Source organism: Podarcis pityusensis (assembly GCF_964106645.2).
Source record: "Podarcis pityusensis genome assembly, chromosome: 9".
Taxonomy (NCBI): Eukaryota; Metazoa; Chordata; class Lepidosauria; order Squamata; family Lacertidae; genus Podarcis; species Podarcis pityusensis.
This window is the reverse complement of record NC_138034.1, coordinates 38,541,077-38,560,744: the sequence shown is the minus strand read 5'-3', so window position 1 is coordinate 38,560,744 and position 19,668 is coordinate 38,541,077. Positions and strand designations below refer to the sequence as shown.

General features: G+C 43.2%; 1 protein-coding gene and 1 long non-coding RNA gene across 5 annotated transcripts in view; one reads left to right on the top strand and one right to left on the bottom strand.

Moving 5' to 3' along the window:
* The window catches only part of SH3D19 (SH3 domain containing 19), a 63,724-nt gene extending 46,384 nt beyond the window's left edge, over positions 1-17,340 (bottom strand). For 3 of the 4 annotated variants that reach the window (XM_081021340.1, XM_081021342.1, XM_081021341.1), the window contains exons 1-2: positions 17,212-17,340; positions 464-503 (exon numbers count right to left, since the gene is read on the bottom strand). In XM_081021340.1, the coding sequence (XP_080877466.1) occupies positions 464-503; positions 17,212-17,302 (131 nt within the window). In that variant the 5' untranslated portion in view covers positions 17,303-17,340. Of the gene's footprint in view, positions 1-463; positions 504-1,928; positions 2,178-17,211 lie in introns of those variants that run through there. The other variant, XM_081021343.1, reaches the window with a different exon arrangement.
* LOC308485552 overlaps positions 1-19,668 on the top strand; it is a 190,600-nt gene that overhangs the window by 56,650 nt on the left and 114,282 nt on the right. The gene's annotated exons all lie outside the window — the stretch shown is intronic.

The window sequence follows — 19,668 nt, the reverse complement described above, 5'->3', positions numbered from 1 at the left end:
TGAGGGACATCTAGTCCAACCCCCTGCAATGCAGGAATCTCAATGAGATCATACCTGACAAATGGCCATCTAACCTCTGCTTTAAAACCTCCAAGGAAGGAGAGTCTACTTGTTATTTCAATTCTCATATTATCAAAAAAATATTTGGTCACCAACTGTTAAATTTGTGCACCTTTTAAAGTAAGCCTTTTGTTTTTCCTGTACAGTGAAGAGAAAGTTAAAATGGGGGCAGGAAGTGGAAAGAGAACACATCTGGACCCTATGAAACATTTAGTCCATTATAAAAAAATTAAAAGGTTCAATGTGGCAGTCTGTACTTATTTAAATTACTGGAATAGAATAGAAAACTAGAACAGAAAACTGATTTTTTAAAATATATATTTACTTTCCAGATTTCCATCCTATTCAAAAGCACACAAAAACTACAACTGAAAAGAAATAAAAGCAGTAACAGAGATCTCACCCAGAAGAGCGGTGGTCGGGCTTATTTCTTTCAGAACGATCTGGAAGAGAGAAGACATACAGGGAAATGTGTTAGTTTAAATTTAGCACTGCTTAAGTAAAGCACACCATCATGATTCACTTTGCATTTTTTAAAAAATCTGTAAAGAAGAAGGCAGATTTGCTTGCCCTCTTTAAGAGCCTTTTGCCTGAGAGCAAAGAAGAGGCCTGCAATCTCAGCATTTGTTAAACGTGGCCTTTTGAAACGCAACTTTGTCCATGTTTACTAACTTTACTTTTTGTACTCGACATTTGCCGTTCTGAAAAGCAACAGATTTTTGTTTCGCAAAGAAAGTGAGGGAGCAATGGAAAAGAAAACCACTGGATTAGTCAGCACATTAAAAAAAAATCATTCCATGAATCACAGCTGGCAGACTCTGCTAAAAGGCTGGGAGAAATGAGTGGTGGCTGCAGCCATTCCTGCAAAGACAGACTGCCTTAACCGAAGTCCTTTTATGTTCTTAAAAACATCTCTGCACAGGCAGCCACCATTAACAGGCATTTCCAGTTAACTTGCACCGTTGTTGCTTCTATAGGCATACTGTGGTTCAAAGCATTTTTAAAATTTATTTTCAGAAATCCAAACAATGATTTCATTGCACACGCGATAGAATATGTAGTTCATTTCATTATAACTGGACCCACCCAATCACTATAGTGTGACAGGGATTTTGGGGAGAAACTCTTCCCAGTATGTAAATCCCAAAAGAGAATTACACAATGTTCTAATGCAACAAATTCGATTGGTTGGATCCCTCAGTTTATTGACAAAGGCTCATTTATATTTAATGCCTTTATTTCCATTAGCCCACAATTCCCCCCCCCCCCGTTCCTTTTTGGAAGGCTATATAAGTATGTTATATTTTATAAATGCAACAAATACACACACACACACACACACACACACCAATCAATGTTCCTTTTCTATATTAAAACCAATCTTCTAAAAATGCTTTTCTAACTTAATGAAATTCTTAACCAAAAAAGTTCTTTTAGTTCATGTCAAACCAGGTTTATTTATTTTTTAAACACCATTTTGCATTAATATAAATGTTGACACTATCCGCACAAAGACAACATATAAGCACATTCCTCTACATTGCACAGATGAAATATTGCCTCTAGTTCTGTGTAGTTTTCAGTCTTTATTTGGTCTTTCTTTTTTGCTAGACAAAACAATAAAGTGATTTACCACCTATTCCCCAGCAACCAATACATTTTCAATTTATAAACACCACTATTACATCTATACTACAGCAACACGACACTTCTGCCTTTTATTTCTGACATGCTTTTCACTGTATTTCATCAAAACTAACATTGCTGTTTAACGACAACTTTTCAAGCCACAACCATAAAAAGCTGCTCAGAGACACAAGAAAAGCTCTCTCTTTCATCACAACAATTTAACCTGGCAATCACCTTACCTGAAGCTACAGAGGTACAAGCAGCCCTTTCCTTTTAGTTCGATTTCCATTTGATGTGGGAATTAAAGTCCTAGCTATTTACACAGACATGTAGCAGCAACAAACCAAGAGAACTTTCCAAGTTGGACGACATCAGAAGCGAGAAGGAGAAATCACAGAACATGTAAACAGCATCCCAGCGCTTCCCTCCAAGGCCTGTTTCTGATTGGCAGCTGCATCGTGGCCAGTCTCAGAACTGGAATGCTGTCATTCAGGAAGTTAATGTTATTCCCTTTTCCCTTTCATTCTTTGTTTAAACAGGAAATGGTTCAGATGGAGTTGCAATTTGCTGCTTAAAACAGGAGGACGAACAGCACGTGAAACACAACAGTGTCTAAACTCTTTTTTAAAGAAAAAAGGAGCTTAAAAAAAAGAGAACTATCCAAGAAATAAAAGGCCATGCAGCTTAAATGCAGTATATACATTCAGAACAATGCATATACATTTTGCTTAACTTGATTCTGGCAAGAAAGAATGTTGCTTTTAAAGGCAAGTCACACAGATTTCCAGTTTTACACAGGATAATCATTCTATAAAAACAAACTTTTATAGCTGTACTAGTCCCACAACTTGCTGCTAATATATACAGAAAGAGGGCAGATAAATCTCAGGCACATAAAAATGTGAGTCTGACACATTGGAATCTGAAATATTTCCCATATCTGGAAAAGAAATGTACTTCTTCAAGAAGCATAGCAGTGGCCAAGGTTTTTGACAACTGTGCCAAAAGTCAAGTCCAAAGGATTAGATAGTGATACTGCTATGTACACCGCAATACATATGCAGCCTCTCCACCCCTGGTGGCTTTGGGTCGTGCTGAGAGCAGACAGCAGTACAGCTCTGGAGAGTCAGTACAGTGGTACCTCGGGTTAAGAACTTAATTCGTTCTGGAGGTCTGTTTTTAACCTGAAACTGTTCTTAACCTGAAGCACCACTTTAGCTAATGGGGCCTCCTGCTGCTGCCGCGCCGCCGGAGCACGATTTCTGTTCTCTATACAGTGGTACCTCCGGTTACATACGCTTCAGGTTACACACGCTTCAGGTTACAGACTCCGCTAACCCAGAAATAGTACCTTGGGTTAAGAACTTTGCTTCAGGATGAGAACAGAAATTGTGCTCCGGCGGCGCAGCAGCAGCAGGAGGCCCCATTAGCTAAAGTAAAACTTTGGCATTTAAAAGGCGACATTAGATTTTAATTTAATAAGCATCTATGCTGAATGTTTTCAGGTTACTGAACTTAATTGCCGGACCATTTCCCCTCACAAGGGAGCATAGCTGTGCATGGAAAGCCACCCCCCCCCCCACTTGCAGCACTTCTGAAAGCCTTTTGTGTGGCCACAAGAGGGCAGCTCATAGCAAATCTGAGAAACGTCTGGGACTGATTTCTATAAAGCCCATAATCCGACTGCAGAATGAAGGAAGCACTGTCTGGTCCCAGGTGTGACCAAGCTCTCATAGGTTACTCTCTTTATATGCTGCTTAACAGCAGCATCCATTAGTGGAACCACCATGCCACGTTCAACTTTGCAAACAGCTTCTTGTTGGCATTTTTCACATCAATGGAGGTGATAAGATAAAGGGACCCCTGACCATTAGGTCCAGTTGTGACCGACTCTGGGGTTGCGGCGCTCATCTCACTTTACTGGCCGAGGGAGCCAGTGTACAGTTTCCAGGTCATGTGGCCAGCATGACTAAGCCACTTCTGGCGAACCAGAGCAGTGCACGGAAACGCCGTTTACCTTCCCGCCAGAGCAGTACCTATTTATCTACTTGCACTTTGACGTGCTTTTGAACTGCTAGGTTGGCAGGAGAAGGGACTGAGCAACGGGAGCTCACCCCGCTGCGGGGATTCGAACCACCAACCTTCTGATCGACAAGTCCTAGGCTCTGTGGTTTAACCCACAGCGCCACTCACATCCCAAGACACCACCACCACCACCACCACCACAACAACAATCTCTCAACGGTATGCAACATTCTTCAGGATTTTCTATTGGGCATGTGCCAATCTTAGCAGTACGCCAGTAAGTTCTGGCAGAGCATACCAGAGACAGTGGTGCAGGGAAGGGTGGGGAAACACCCGGTCCTTCACTTGCCTGGCCTGCCTTTTCCTCCTCTTTCCCCAGCTCTGAAGCTTCCCCTGCCTCTGATTCCTGTCTCTTGGCTTGTGCAGGCCCCCACAGATCACTGCCCTCGTCTCCCGAGTCAGACTCCAGCCCCCCTTCTCCTGGTGCACACTTGTCAGTGTCCTGCCAGCCCCTGACACATACCTTATAGGGCGGGGGCAGGGAATGGATGCTTACACCTGTCATGTCTCATCCACCTGTTACAGGAGCCTTGATAAGGGAACAGCTGCCAGAAGTACTGTGAGGGGGGGTTCTGGACTTTTGAGTCTAGGTCAGGGGTCAGCAAACTTTTTCAGCAGGGGGCCGGTCCACTGTCCCTCAGGGCTTGTGGGGGGCCGGACTATATTTTGAAAAAAAATAATGAACGAATTCCTATGCCCCACAAATAACCCAGAGATACATTTTAAATAAAAGCACACATTCTACTCATGTAAAAACACCAGGCAGGCCCCACAAATAACCCAGAGATGCATTTTAAATAAAAGGACACATTCTACTCATGTAAAAACATGCTGATTCCTGGACCGTCTGCAGGCCAGATTTATAAGGTGATTGGGCCGGATCCAGCCCACAGGCCTTAGTTTGCCTACCCATGGTCTAGGTATATAAAATGGGTGGGTTGCTGGCTACTGCTGTCATTAATTTTAAGACAGCTTTGGAAATTAAACAGCCTGTTGGTAAGCTTTAGGCTCACTTAATTTTCTTTGACATGTTTTAAATTAATTGTTGAACTGTTAGTGCTGTACCAATATGCTAAAGTTTATTAAGTAGTAAGTTATTATTGTACTTATACTGTTATTTTTTGTACACCTCTTTGAGTACCTTTTTTTTAAAAAAAAATGGAGCATATAAACAATGACTACACAGTTAATAAAAGATGAAATACTCTCCCTGTGCAAATTGATGGGGCTGGTGCCAACCTACAAGGCAGATCCCAGTAGTTCTGTTAACATTCTGTTAACATTCAGTTCATAAAACTCCAAGGCCAGCTCACAACAAAGTCCATTTTGTTGTTGACATTGGGCTGGATCCAGAGAACCTGGAGCAGAAGGAAGTTCGACATTTATTTCCAGTATCTTATTAAAATAATTAATTTTACTTTCTGTAAAGAAATTACGGTACCGAATACCATATATACTTAGTTTGGCCTGTAGCATGCTGCTTAAAGCTGCAAGCCAATGCACACTTACTTGGGATCTAAATAGGATTTTCTAGAAGGAAACACGCATAAGGTTGTTCTGTACAAGTATGATCCATTGTTTCCCTAGCATTTTCAATAATTGGTCCAGCGATGAGAACTGTAAAGCAGGTGGGAAAAGCTAAGTTGAAACTCATTTTTGGCGGGTTGGTTGATACTCCTGAACAATGCAGGATGAGACATTGGTAACTTAAGTGGCAGTGGGAAATTGTCCAAAAGGATGGAAGAAGTTTGTAGGAGAAGTTTGGGCTGTAGCTCAGTGCTAGTGCAACAGCTCTGCATGCAGAAGGTCCCACCTTCAATCACTGGCATGTCCAGGAGGGACCGGGAGAGATTACTGTCTGAAATTCTGGAAAGTATCATAGGCTGAGCCAGACAAACCAGTGGTCTGGCTCAGCACAACAGCTTTCTATGTCTCTATATTGCTGTTCATGCAAGGTTCCTCTACTGTGATGTTGGTCAATTACTCCTTCTACCAGTACAGTGGTACCTCGGGTTACATACGCTTCAGGTTACATATGCTTCAGGTTACAGACTCTGCTAACCCAGAAATACTACCTCGGGTTAAGAACTATGATTCAAGATGAGAACAGAAATCGTGCTCCGGTGGCGCAGCAGCAGCAGGAGGCCCCATTAGCTAAAGTGGTGCTTCAGGTTAAGAACAGTTTCAGGTTAAGAACGGACCTCCAGAACGAATTAAGTACGTAACCAGAGGTACCACTGTAGTTACTGTATATACTTGAGTATAAGCCAACCCGAATATAAGCCGAGGCACCTAATTTTAGGACATAAAACTGGGGAAACTTATTGACTCGAGTATAAGCCGCAAACCTGGTGGTGGCGGCAGCGGAGGAGGAAGAACAAGCAGCCTGAAAAGGCTGCTTTCAGGCTGCTCGCTCCTCCTCTGCTGCCGCCGACAGTGGAAAAGGCGGTGGAGGAGGAAGGAGCAGCCGCTCGTCCCTCCACTGCCACCTCTGCCGCTCGCAAGAGCAGGCATAGGAGTCCGGTTGGGAGAGGCACAGCGCCTCTCCCAGCCGCAGCTCCTGTGCCTGCCCTTGCGAGAGGCGGGCAGAGGGACGAGCGGCGAGAAAGGGCTCCTTTCTCACCGCTCTTCCCTCTGCAGCCACCCACCTCACTTGATTATAAGCCGAGGCAGGCTTTTTCAGCATAAAAAATATGCTGAAAAAGTCAGCTTATATTTGAGTATATACGGTACCCATGCACCATCTTATGTTGCATTTGATCTTCCAAGGAGGCTTTTCAGGTGGGGCGGGGCTTCAGTGGGGAGAAGTAGACGGGATAGCATGTGGTTCTCTGGATCTGGCCCAATGTTTAAACATTGGATCCTTCAGAAATTTCTGTTCTGAGAAATCCTATGCATGTTTACTCACAAATGAATCCCATTTAGTCCCCAATGAGTAAGTATGTGTTGCAGTGCCTCTTTAAAGTGGCATGCTGCAACCTAAGAGTGATTGCTTAATTTACTTACAGAAAAGAAACTCGGACGCCAGTTATTTCTGTTTGGTTATGGAAGTGGACAAGCCTAAATATAACAAACTGCAAGACGGTGCAATTATGAGAAATAAATAATAAAGAGATTACACACAACATTAACTGGAATAAACTGCATCCTAATTGTATAGCTCATCCACACATTTCATCTTACGGTGATTAGTATGTAACAATACTTTCATTTTAAAAACTTAATGTGGAGGAGAGGGAAATGTAAGTTTTTGTATACTGCAAGAGCAAAACCATACTAGAAAGCTGTGTACCAACAGGGGTTTTGCAAAATCTTAATCTGAACAGTGGGCAGGATTAGTTACTTGGCAACCCTGTGTAAAGCCTGCCCTGAAGGGAACATTATAGCATACTTCCCTAATGCTTCTGATACCATGCTGTGTACACTGTACTTTAACCAGGCTTTGTCATAACATGTTTGCAAACTTTCTCTCTCCTCCCTCCCCCCCCCCAAACATTAACAACTGTATACCCTACAGGACACAGTGGCTTGAATCAGTTATCACATGAAAACAGTTCCTTTTCAGGAAACAACTGAGAAAATACCCTGCTAAAACTGGACATAGGTTATATTTTGGCACTGTATGAACAGATCTACATAAGGCTGATTCTGGAGACTAGATCTACTTCTTCCAAACACCCAGCTCATGCAAGCCCAGGGCACATCCCTCACTCATCTTCCTTCGCCGCAAGCAAGGATTAGTTCAGTCCACCCAGTGAAGAAACAAGATGTTGCAGGGAAGCAGACAGCAGCACAACACAGCTTGTTTCAAGAAAGAATTGACTTCCACACTTTCCAATTCCTGCCTTAAACCAACAAGGACTGTGCTTCCACAGACACAAGGCTGTATATACAATTGGCATTTTGACTCAGCAGAAGTGTCTGCTGGCAAAGGAGGAAAGGAGAGAAAAGATTTGCAGGGAAGGGGGAGCTACAGGGGTAGAGGAAATTGAGCAAAAATTCCCCTTGCCTCGTCTGTTGGTGGACGGATGTCTCTGCTGCTGCAACAGTGCTGTGAGGACAAATTAGATCCCACCCATACAGCACTGGCCCTGTGAGGGCAGCATGACCCCATCTTTCCCCCCCTTAAAGGGCACCAAATGCATCTTCTCTTGCGTAGCCCCTTAATACAGTGGTACCTCAGGTTACAGACGCTTCAGGTTACAGACTCCGCTAACCCAGAAATAGTACCTTGGGTTAAGAACTTTGCTTCAGGATGAGAACAGAAATCGTGCGGTGGTGGCGCGGCGGCATCAGGAGGCCCCATTAGCTAAAGTGGTGCTTCAGGTTAAGAAGAGTTTCAGGTTAAGAACGGACCTACAGAATGAATTAAGTTCTTAACCCAAGGTACCACTGTATCTGGATGGACCACTATCAGGGACTGGGTTACTCTGCTGAAAAATGCAGCAGAGTCAGGGAGAGACAGCATCATAGTTAATAGTGCAGACAGCACTCTAAATCCAGGGTGGGGAAACTTCAGGCTTAGCATTTAATTACATAGTGGTTGTAAGATATGAAAATTTTGCCACACATATGATATTGTGCTATTACTGGCAGCAGGGAATTGGGATTTGGAGACAGAGAGGATAGGGTGCCTATGTTCACCTGGTGAATTTATAGCACAACCATGACTTGAATTGGAGACTTCATGGTTCCACAGTGCTATGCATTTCCACTCAGAAGTAAGTCCCATTGAATATTGCTTAAGAGTAGACAGCAGCATAAGAATAAGAGCTTTGCTGTACCAGACCAAAGGCCCATTATTTCAGCTTCCTGTTCTCAAAATGTACAACCAGATGCACAAGGAAGGCCCACAACCATGGGCAACAGCATTCTCCCCACTTATGCTCCCCAGCAACTGGTATTCATAGGTATACTGCCTCCAATATTGACTTGCAGCCATTGACAGTCTTATCCTCCACAAATTTCTCTAAACCCCTTTTAAAGCCATCCATGTTTGTGCCCATCGCTATACCATGTGGCAGCAAATTCCACAGCTTAACTACCCAGTATGTGAAGATGTTGTTCCTTTCATCTTCCTATATTCAAGTTTCATTAGATGAGACCATTCATACTTTTATATAACTCACATCCCTCCTCTATTCCAGACTAAAAAGCCCAAAATGCTGTAAATTTTCATCACTGGGGAGCTGCTCTAGTTCCAAGGTCTCAGATTGGGATCTTTCCAAGGTTTGCTACCTTAAATGTTTTTGCAGGACCTGGACTGTCCATATGCAGGACTTGTGCTAGAGTTACATCACTGAGCTACAGTACCTCACAGGTTGCCGATTAAGCTAAACCAATTGCACTCCTGCACTCTATTACAACAGTTATTTGAATATTGGGTGGTGGTGGGGAAGGGAGTTAAGATGCAATATTAAGTGAGTCTGCATATTTGAGATGTTCACAACTGACTTCAGTTTCCTTCTAATAAATTCTACAATACGGTGAAAGAGCATAAAAGGATAGCTTTAGAACAATTATTAGCATGGTGCACCAACCGCTGTTTTCCCTTGAATTAATAAGAACGAAACAGCACAGAGCTGTGGATTACAAACTGCTCATTATCTCAGAACTGCTGAAAATGTTCTACCAAACATATCAAAAGCAAGGAAACTATCCAACACTGACCTTTAGCATAGCTTATATCGTTGAATTTGACTCCTTAATTAAATAAATGGCGACAGCTCCCTCTAACAAGGCCCATTGTTTACTAATTATGTTGCCTCCAAGAAGCTGGCAACCTACCCGTCAGAAAACCAAATAAAAGTATGGCATTCCTTTAAAAGTCCCAAACAGGCATTCCGCAGGCCTCCTCCACAGAATATCTAAACAGCTGCTTCAGTATGGCTGCTGACCAATAGTGTTATTTACCATGAGAAAATGGGCAATGGTATTACGTAGCTACAGTAGTTGGCATTCCTTTGTGATGAGTACAATGGAAAGTGCCACCCACATCTTGCGAATTAGTCCACAGTCACTATGGCCCATTTCTCACATAATAGTAAACCATAGTTTAGGGGTGGGAAAGCTCATGATCCTTACTTCAGCATTACACCCAATCCACAGGTTATGGTTTGTTTTGCTGCAGTGAACGAGAATAAGCAAGCCAAGAACTATTGTGGTTTTTAGAGAGTGAAACAAACCACAAACTGTAGTTTGGACATTATACTGAGCCAGGGGTTGTTGTTTGTTTGTTCTCAGTGTAAGCAGGGAGGAGCAAAGTGGACAAGATCAGTACATTTGCAGTAAAATATTGACTTAATGTTTACTTTATGTGTGAAAGAGGCCAATAATGGAAGCAGTAAAGCTACAATCTTGCCAAGAGGGGGGAAAGCTAGGAAAGTGTTCTGTTAACAGCTTTTCTTTTTTCAGTCTATGTTACAATGCCATAGGCCATACTTAACAAGCATGCAAATTCAAAACAAAAACAAACCTGCTGTTACATCTGTTCAAATGCTACAATAGTCTGCCATATTTCTAGAGGATTAAGTTGTGAAGTGAATAATGTAACACCAGCCTGTTTTTTCCAGCAATCAGCAACGGAACTCCCTGAAGACAACCACACAAATGCCTTAATTCTCTACTTTTCAGAATCACTGACTTACTGTCGTTAAAAAAAAAATGTACTACATCTGCAGTAAATTGTATTAAAATTCATCTTTAACTGCAATAGAGCTATAGTGCATTTTTTTGCTGACATCCTAAGATTTTCCACTTACCAACACAATGGATACCATCCACTGCGAAAGAAACATTAGAAACCTGCACCTAACACATTAACTTACCAGTTTTCAAGTGAATTTAAGGGGAATGTGAATTGTAAAGGCCTATATAAAACATTGAAATTGATCTTCCTGACCACAAGAGAACTTCAGAAATGTAAACATACTTTTTAAATATTTCAGAAAAACAGAGAAAGAGAGAGAGGTATGCAAACTTAGATACTGAAATAACAATTGCAGACTTCTTTCTGCAGGGAGAAATAAAGAAGTCTACTAAAAATGTTGGGATCTTTTGAAAAAGCTGCTGCTCAAGTCCACAATGCACAGTTATTTTAACAGCCTTTCATTCATTATGCTTTTGCTACGAGGGAGCCTTACTCTCCCACCTATCTCAAATGAACATGCATTAACGAGGAAGGTTCGCACACTTTAAGGGTTTATAAAAAGCAGGCAACCTGAGGCTTTGAAATAAACTATTTAACAATACTTCTCCTAAAGTGGCATGGAACATGCTCTGTTGTGCTGCTAACTGGCAACCAAACCCATGCGGCAGGCAGAAAGGGGAGATGAATCCACCCTGTATTTTCAACCAGGAAACATCCCATAATTTACTTTCTTGAAACCTCCTGTCAAGAGGCAGGTGATGATGGAGCATGTGGGAGGGGGGCTGGAAGAGAAAGACCAAGTTTATGCAGTATTACACACAATGACAACAACTTCAACTTGCATGTTGACAAAGGCCAACATATCACCTCATAGTATATAAGACACAGTGCTTTTCAAGAAAAGCAGTTTACACCTTTAGCTGATTGTTGTAAGTAATGCACCTCCAAGTGATGTACCAAAGGTTGAACCAGCTCAGAAACTAGAAAAATTCCGAATCTAATACACACCGTGATCAGGCTTAAAATGCACTATTGCATGCTTGCTCCTATCAGCCTCTTCCATATCATGCATGAACCTCCACAAACTGGTTTTAAATATGACAAGGGGCTACATTGGAATAGACATTAGACGTTCAGCCAAATGCACGAGGGCACAAACGGTGCAATTGACATAGTTCCATGCACAATGTGTCCCGACTCAAGGTTCCAGATTGCAAGGAAGGTTCTAAGCACATTCAGCTGAACATGCTTAGGAGTCCCTTCCAGTTCTAGGAGGGAAGGCCAAGGTTGGAACTAAGAACACTATAAGTCAGGAGTAGGCAACCTAAGGCCTTCTAAATCTGCCCTGTGGATGGTCCGGGAATCAGCGTGTTTTTACATGAGTAGAATGTGTCCTTTTATTTAAAATGCATCTCTGGGTTATTTGTGGGGCATAGGAATTTGTTCATATTCCCCCCCCCCCCAAAAAAAATATAGTCCGGCCCCCCACATGGTCTGAAGGACGGTGGACCGGCCCATGGCTGAAAAAGGTTGCTGGCCCTTGCTATAAATATTTACATGTTTGGCTGAATGCCTGTCCAAGGGTCAGAGATCCCAGTTGAAAGAAAGCCCTGGTTAGTGTTAGATCATGGCCAACACCTGCACAAGACCCGATGGCTTGCTTCAGAAGGGGGAGGAAGAATAATAATTAATTCTAAGTAAACCAACACCTTTACTGCACATTTTCATGAGCTTTTATATCCAGGGGTGTAGCATGCGGGGGAGCCACAGTGGCGGTTGCCCAGGGCACAAAATTCTTAGGGGTTCAAAATTTCAACACCCAGTGCTGCTGCAATACAGCTGTGCACACTGTCTCTAGGCTCCACTGAAAACGGCTTATTCATGCAAACTAGAAAGTGACCTCTCCAGACAACGGAACAACTCTTTTCTTATCTCTGCAGCTGTGATCTCCTGGGTGATGCAGACACCGTTAGGCAGTTGAATGCAACCCACGCTACGCCACTGTTTATATCTCCTTTATTCCTATTACAGCATCTGTTTGTGAATATACATCAATAGACCATGTTCTCAATACTCCATGCTATCTTTTCAGCATTAAAATAACTTGTTGTGGACAGATGCAAGAGCGTTCTAATGTAAATTATTGGCGTGCGCATGTGGAGTGAGCAAGACTTTATCTGGAGCATGGTCATACTCCTCATAGTCCAACACTTTCCAAAAGGGCAACCTGACAACTCATTTGACTCTGCCCAGATAAACAAGATACTTTTCATTATATATAGGAGAGGCCAACTTGGATTTTCTTTTCTTTTTTAAAAAAGTTAGCTTTCTCCTAATTACTAAGCTTTAAACCTTTTTTTTTTTTAAAAAAAAAAATAATATTTCATTTTTCAGCATGATTTTTATTTTTATTTTTTACAGATGCTTGAAAAATGCAACTTTTATGGTTCCATTTGCGCCCTGGTACAAATGTCAGCAGACAAGTGCTTTTCTGTAAAATAAAAACACACTTTATGCTTAGTGATGCTGGTTCATTTCCAAGGACAAGCTGCAACAGATAACAGCAAAAGAGCCTCTGTTACCATCCTTAATTTATTCCAACAGTGCTTGGTCTGCAGCCAGTTGACTTCAATGGATTCTTCCTACTGACTTCCTTGGATTCTGGAGCAGACTCACAAGTACAATTCTTTTAGCTTAGATGCAGCCAGGTATTCAGTACATATGTATAATCACTGCTACCCAAGAGAACTGTGGATCATAAAATCAAAGAACTAAAAGGGATCAAAGGCACACATAATCTAATCCTCTGCCTAAAAGGAAGATTATCTACCAAGCAACCCCTCACAAATCAACCCATACAATCTGGATCACATAAATGTTAAGAGGAAGGAGCATGTGCAATGCAGAAAGGGAGTTACAAAGCAGCAAAGAAGGTGGGGTGCATCATGTATTCTGCATCCTATCTTTTTTTTTATTACTGCTGTAGAACAAATCCAAATGGCTCAGTCACATGCTGCAGGTGAAGATGTAGCAACAACAACAACAACAACAACAACAACACACTGCACACAGTGTCTAATCATTGTCTGTGACCAGCCATATCCCAAGCAAAAGCAAAATCCCCCCAAAATAAATTATTTGGCAAAATACCTTGCCCTATTTCTTGGTAGAAGAACGTTCTGGTGCTCCAGAGAAGAGGTGCCATCTTTTTTTTGGCCAGTGGGCACATTTGGAGTTTTGATAAAGTGGCAAAGGCTCTAGTCACAAAATGGCTGCCATGGAGAGTGGTGTAAAACAAAAAGGTGGCCATAAAATGAGGAAGAACCACAAAATGGCATGCGTTTGCTCCCCAGTAGCCCCCATCAATTGGAGACAGGGAGGAATCAACATTGGCCCCTGCCATATTTATTCACAGAAGGAAAGTCTGTGTAAAGGAAAGGGGAAAAAGAGCAAAACATTCCACATATACAGTATGTGTATTTTAAGTAAGTGTGACTGAGGAGATACAACTAGCACCTCCCAAATACATATATCTAGAAATCAGGATTCTTCTTAGAATAATACACTACCAAGTAGCTTAAAACATAGAGCAAATTTGCTTTTCACCTGTGTAATTTCTGTGATTATATTTTGACTGGTGAGTTAATCTCTCTGATACAACCTTGTTTTGCTGTCCAAAACCCAGCTAGCATTTTAGAAATCAAGTTAGAACAAGTTTAATGTGGGAGCTAAGATTAAATAATGCTGCTATGAACTGAATGTTGCTTTAGAGGAAATTGGACACAAATTATTTTGCCAGTTTTCTAGCCCTTACAAAACTGAACGACAGAAAGGTGACTGATGAGTTTATAAAGAATTGCTTTTTAAAAGAACAGCCTTAGAACAAAAGCATAACATAAACAGGGGGTTTATAAGTACAGCAAGTGCCTGTTTTGCAACATTCATAGACACCACAAGGCCAGAGCTAAATCCAGGACATTAAACAAACGACAGATGCATCCATCCACACATTTAACTTCACAATCCTAAGAATGTTTACTCATAAATAAATACCAGGCCAAAATGAATTGCTCCTTAGTAAGTATGCTTAGGACTACAACCATTTAGGCAACGATTCTGCACACATTCAAGCAGTTAGTATCATGCTGAGGAAATTTTCTGTGGAACCGCAGCCTGAGGGCAAAGGGCTCCTGGAACATCTGCACAAACAGCATGGGGCAGCTTTACTTGAGGCATGAGGAACTTTTTTCCAGCTTGAGAGCCACATTTCCTCACAATCTTCAGGAGGCCACATGTCAGTGGTGGACAGGGCCAGAGGGAAGACTGAGACAGCAATGAACATGACTCTTAAAGTAGGCCATGCAAAAAGCCAGAGGTTTACACACATACACAATCCATCTAGGCAAGGCAGAGGTGGTATCACAGTTCAAGGACACATTCCAGCTAGGTAAAATTACTGGGAAGGGACATGGAGCAAGTCCGGTGTGGGTTGTGGTCTGGGAAAAGGGTGTGTGACCTGGGGAGTGGTCTGAAGAAAGTCCTGAGGATCTGAAAGAGCAGCCTAGAAAACTGCCTTTGGCCTGAGTTTTCCCAGCCATGCATTACACATACTGTAGTTCTGTTTTAGATTAATGTCTAGTGGTTACTCATGGCCTGCTTCCTTGCCAGTTGACTCTCCACTTATTACTGATAGTGGCATGAGTCACTGACCACCTGATACTTACAGGTAGCTCCTGGATTGTACCTTTTTGTAGCACAGATTCTTGACTTTGTTTCCTCAAGGCATGCCACTAATAACCCAGAGAATGGTCTGGATGGAACATGATTCCACTGCTGAAAGTAAACTGTATGGGTAGAAGGCTTGTTAATTAAATCAGTTTGTTTGCTGAAGTTGCATTTGTCCTTCTACAATACAGAGCCCAAAATGCTCCAAATGCAGCTGTTTAATTAGGCAACAAGAGCATAAAATAGATTCTGTCTGTGATCCACCATAAACACAAAGATCCGAAGTCAGTCTTCTTGCCAATGAATGGACAGGTCTCTCTCTCTCTCTCTCTCTCTCTCTCTCTGTGTGTGTGTGTGTAGAAATCTGTCAATCTGTTTACAAGTCTGCAATCCATAGAATGAACTTCTGCAACTACGCTGCTCCAGCTTAATAAGAATCCATAACAGTATAACTATCAGTGAAGGTTTCTTAAATACCTCTGAGGGTATCAGACAAGGAAGTTCCCTGCCAAAGAGGTGAGGAAAGAAAATACAGTAACACCTTTTGGGTATGGAATAGTCTACCACTGTTCAAACACAGAAACTACTGATAATTCTGGGAAGTCAGCAAAGTTAGCAGTCCAAAGTCAACAGAGTGCAAACCTTGAAGTATGCCAAATTGCAAAGTAGATGACCCTTCAGTGTTCCCTCTCTTTTTATGTGTGGCTTGGCTCAGGCATGCAGTTACACAGAAAGCTTACACAAATACACCAATGGCGCATCTAGCTCATTCCTCTCTATACCAAGTGGCAGTGGCAGGGTTTCAGACAGGGGAGATTCCTAGCCCGACCTGCATCCCAGGGACTGAACCTGAAATTCTCTGCATGCAAAACATGTGCTATATCACTAAGTGTTCTCCTGCTAAGCTTAGGAGGAATACTTATTTCACATAAGATCCACATTCTGGTCTTAAGAGAAATAGTTAAGGACAAAAATCTTTGGTGAAAAACTTAGCAATGTTGACTACCAGAGATACATTGGATGTGCCTTAAGTTAATGTTCAGAATTCTAAAGAACTAAAGGGAATGTTCAAGTGTAGAGTAGACTACACCAACCAGGAAGAAAAAATGTATTGGAATATGATCCTTTCACTGAACCATGAGTGACTACATCTGACTCACCATGAGATAAGATTATATGTGGTTCCAGAATGTTCTTCCACAAAGACCCAATAACGCCCCCCCCCCTTTCCTGACCCAGACATCATAACCCCTGGTTGCTTGCAACATCACAGTCGAATACTGAGCCCATCCATAGGACTTCTGCATATCTATTACAGCAGCCTTCCCCAAATGGAGCCTCCAGATATTTTGGACTACAACTCCCATTACGCCTGACCATTCTGCTTGAAGCTGATGTCTATCTAAAACATCTGGAGGGCACCACAGGGAAGGTAGTGTTTGCAAACCAATCCCTAGATCAAACCGCTGCATACACTGAGAAATGGGGTGGGGGAACCCCAAATGTACGTATTCCAGACAGTGCGCCTGCACTCCCTTTTGGACAGAGTCCAATCTGTATGCTGCTGGGGCACAGCTAAGGTGCAACGTAACAGCCCATGTCTTGACCGGATTTGAGGGCCAGGCCCACATGACCACCAGTGTGTTCTGCAGTGAACGTCCTCAGATGTCAAAGGAGCTTAAATAAACATTCAGAAACAGGAGGGCAGAATCAGAAAGGATGCTTGATCCTATCACCAGAGACACCTTGACTGTCCCCCAACCCCTTGCCATGTCACATTACAATCCCTTCAGTTCCCAGAGAGACAGACTTAAGCATGTGGAGTTGCTTGTCGGGAAAGGCAGCCACAGACGATAACCCCCCCCCCTTAAAAATGGGGGTAAAATCTGCAGCTCTTTGAAGTGCATGAACCTAACTCCTGAATATATATATATATATATATAGGCGCTGAATTCTCCCCCTACCCCTCCAGCACGTGCCTCCCTTCCCCACTTGGGACCCCTGCCCTGGGATTCGCCTGCCGGGCTCCCTCGGCGCACCTCTCCCTGCCCTCTCGCGCCTACCTGTTGCGGGGTTCAAGCTGGGTCTCCTGTGCCTTCTGCCGAGCTCTTTGAGCTCCTCCTCTTCTTCTTCCAGCCTCCAGGCTTCAGCCATCGACGACAGGAGGAAGAGGACCCCTTTCTTAGGCTTCCCTCTGCTCCTCCATGGCGTGGCTTGGAGCTGCCCTTTCGCCTGCACCTGCCGCTCCCGCCGCCCGCCGCCTGGAGAGGAGGCAAAGCGTCCCTCCTGCGCCGCCGCCGCTTCTTGCTTTCCCCCTTCCTCGAAAGTTTCAAGCGCGCTCTCGGGGAGGCTGCGAAGGCCTCGCTCTCTTTCTGGTCTCGGCTAGGGAATGGCAGGAGCTGGGAGGGCGAACGCCAAGAGAGGCTCTCCCAGCTGTGGCGGCCGGGAGAGAAAGAGAAAGGCAGAGGGAAGTAGGAGAAGGTGGCGTTTCCCTGCCCATTCACAACATTCCGGTATCAACAGGAAACTGGGCTGCTGCCTGACACTAAAACAAAAGGCGAAGAGGGGGAGGTACCTGGAGCAGCGAGCAGCAATCAGAGCGGCGGAATGCGAGGGGAGAGCGGCCTCGTGGCTGAGGTGGGCAGGGAGGGAAAGAGGCAACGAGAGGTGGTCTCTGAAGCGCATCACCCCCACCCCAGTTAATGGTATAATCTGGGACCCCTTTTCCCCTCTCTTCGGGATTCTGGCAAGGCGCGCTGCCTAAAGGCATTTCAGAAAGCTCCTCCCAACGCAAAAACAACAGCACTCCTCAGCAGAGATTGAAGAAGAAAAACAAGGCCTTGCCATGGTGAATGGCTCCTGTCTTGAGAGGCTCTCAGGGAAGAGCTCTTGCTCAGTGGTATTATTATAATTAATATTACTATTATTATTATTAATCACATTTTTATACTGCCCTTCATCTGAAGATCGGAAGGGTGGTTTACAGCAGTAGGGAGTAGAGCGACTGGCTTTAGATGCAGGTTCAGTCCTTGGCAGGTATGACTGGGAGTGTTCCCTGGCTAAAACCCTATTGAGCAGCTGCCCGACAGTGTAGACAGTACTGAGGTAGATGGACCTTCTGTCTGTTTTAAGAACATAAGAAGATCAGGCCAATGGTCCATCTAGTCCCGGACCCAGTTCTCCCAGTGACCAACCAGATGCCCATCGGAAGTCCACAAGCAGGAATTTCCCTGTTTCGGAATCATGGTGTCATATCAACATCTGTGCTGTTTACATTTACACCCAAAGCCGCCTCTGCCAAAACGCCAATGCTCAATAACCCTCAGTTACTGTTTTTAAGGAGGTTACAGAAGGGTATGATTTGGCTATAATGTGGTTAAGCCAGGCATAATAGGCTTCTGGATTTCATGGGATGGTCTCCTCGCTCTCTCTCCTTCACATGTTACAAGTGTTGTGCCCTGGATTTGCTACTCAAGAGATGTTAACCAGAACCCTCCAAAGTTAATTAACGTAGTTTTCCATAAGATGTACAGCACCAGTGGCATCTTGCTTGCCACTATGTTAGTACAACCCATGTTGATGTCCCCACAAAAGCGCACCACTCCAGCCTCAGGATCTTTTGGAATGCTAAGATATGTGTAACACTGCAAGAAAAAACTGGAATGTAATTCTTAAACTGCAAAGCGCAGAACCTAGAAATACTGGTTGTGCCCTAGAGGCTTTTTGCCCTAGAAGGTTCTTTGTGCCATCACGCCAGTTCTAGCTTATTCCAACAATATATAGTTCCTTCCAATGAGGCTTCTTATCCCTTTTACCACTTTCTCTCCAGTATCCAGAGCATGGAGAGGCAGACTTCAGGCTTGTGGAATTTGCTTTTTGTTTTATTAGACCCCAGAGAGCTGCCAACTACAGCCGGATTTGAAAAAACATACACTTAGAATTAAAGAGCATGGTGGCTTCTGAGTGCAGAATTAGATATATATTTTTTAAGTACCTGAACTGAACTGAGCTCACAGTCCTTTCACAGGAAAAATCAGCTCCTTGTTACACCAAACTTTATTAGGTGGTGGGATACTCATTTTGTTGTTGCTGTTGTTAAATATTTGGGAGTCATAAATCCTTGCCAAACTACTTTCACTCACCCAGAAAACTACCAGTAGACCAATTCTCTGCCTACCCCGATCTACAGTATGGCAGTCACCATTTCACAGCAGGAGAGGTGGCTATCATGCAACTCATTACCACTTATACCAGTGGTAAATGAGTAAGCAAAGCCCTGCAGCCCACACAATATCTGCAAGGAAGATAAAGGAATAAGCAGCCCATGGTTAACATGGTATAGGTATTTGCTGCTGTATTGGTCCCAGTGAACAGTAAATACAAATTAAGTAGACTGATATATTTTCCTTGGGATAATGTTGATGAGATTACAGTCCTCATGAACTGAGGAAAAACACTTATATTAGTTGTTATGGTTTAATAAAATGGAAATGCTTAAGGAGCCACTGTTTCTTTGCAAA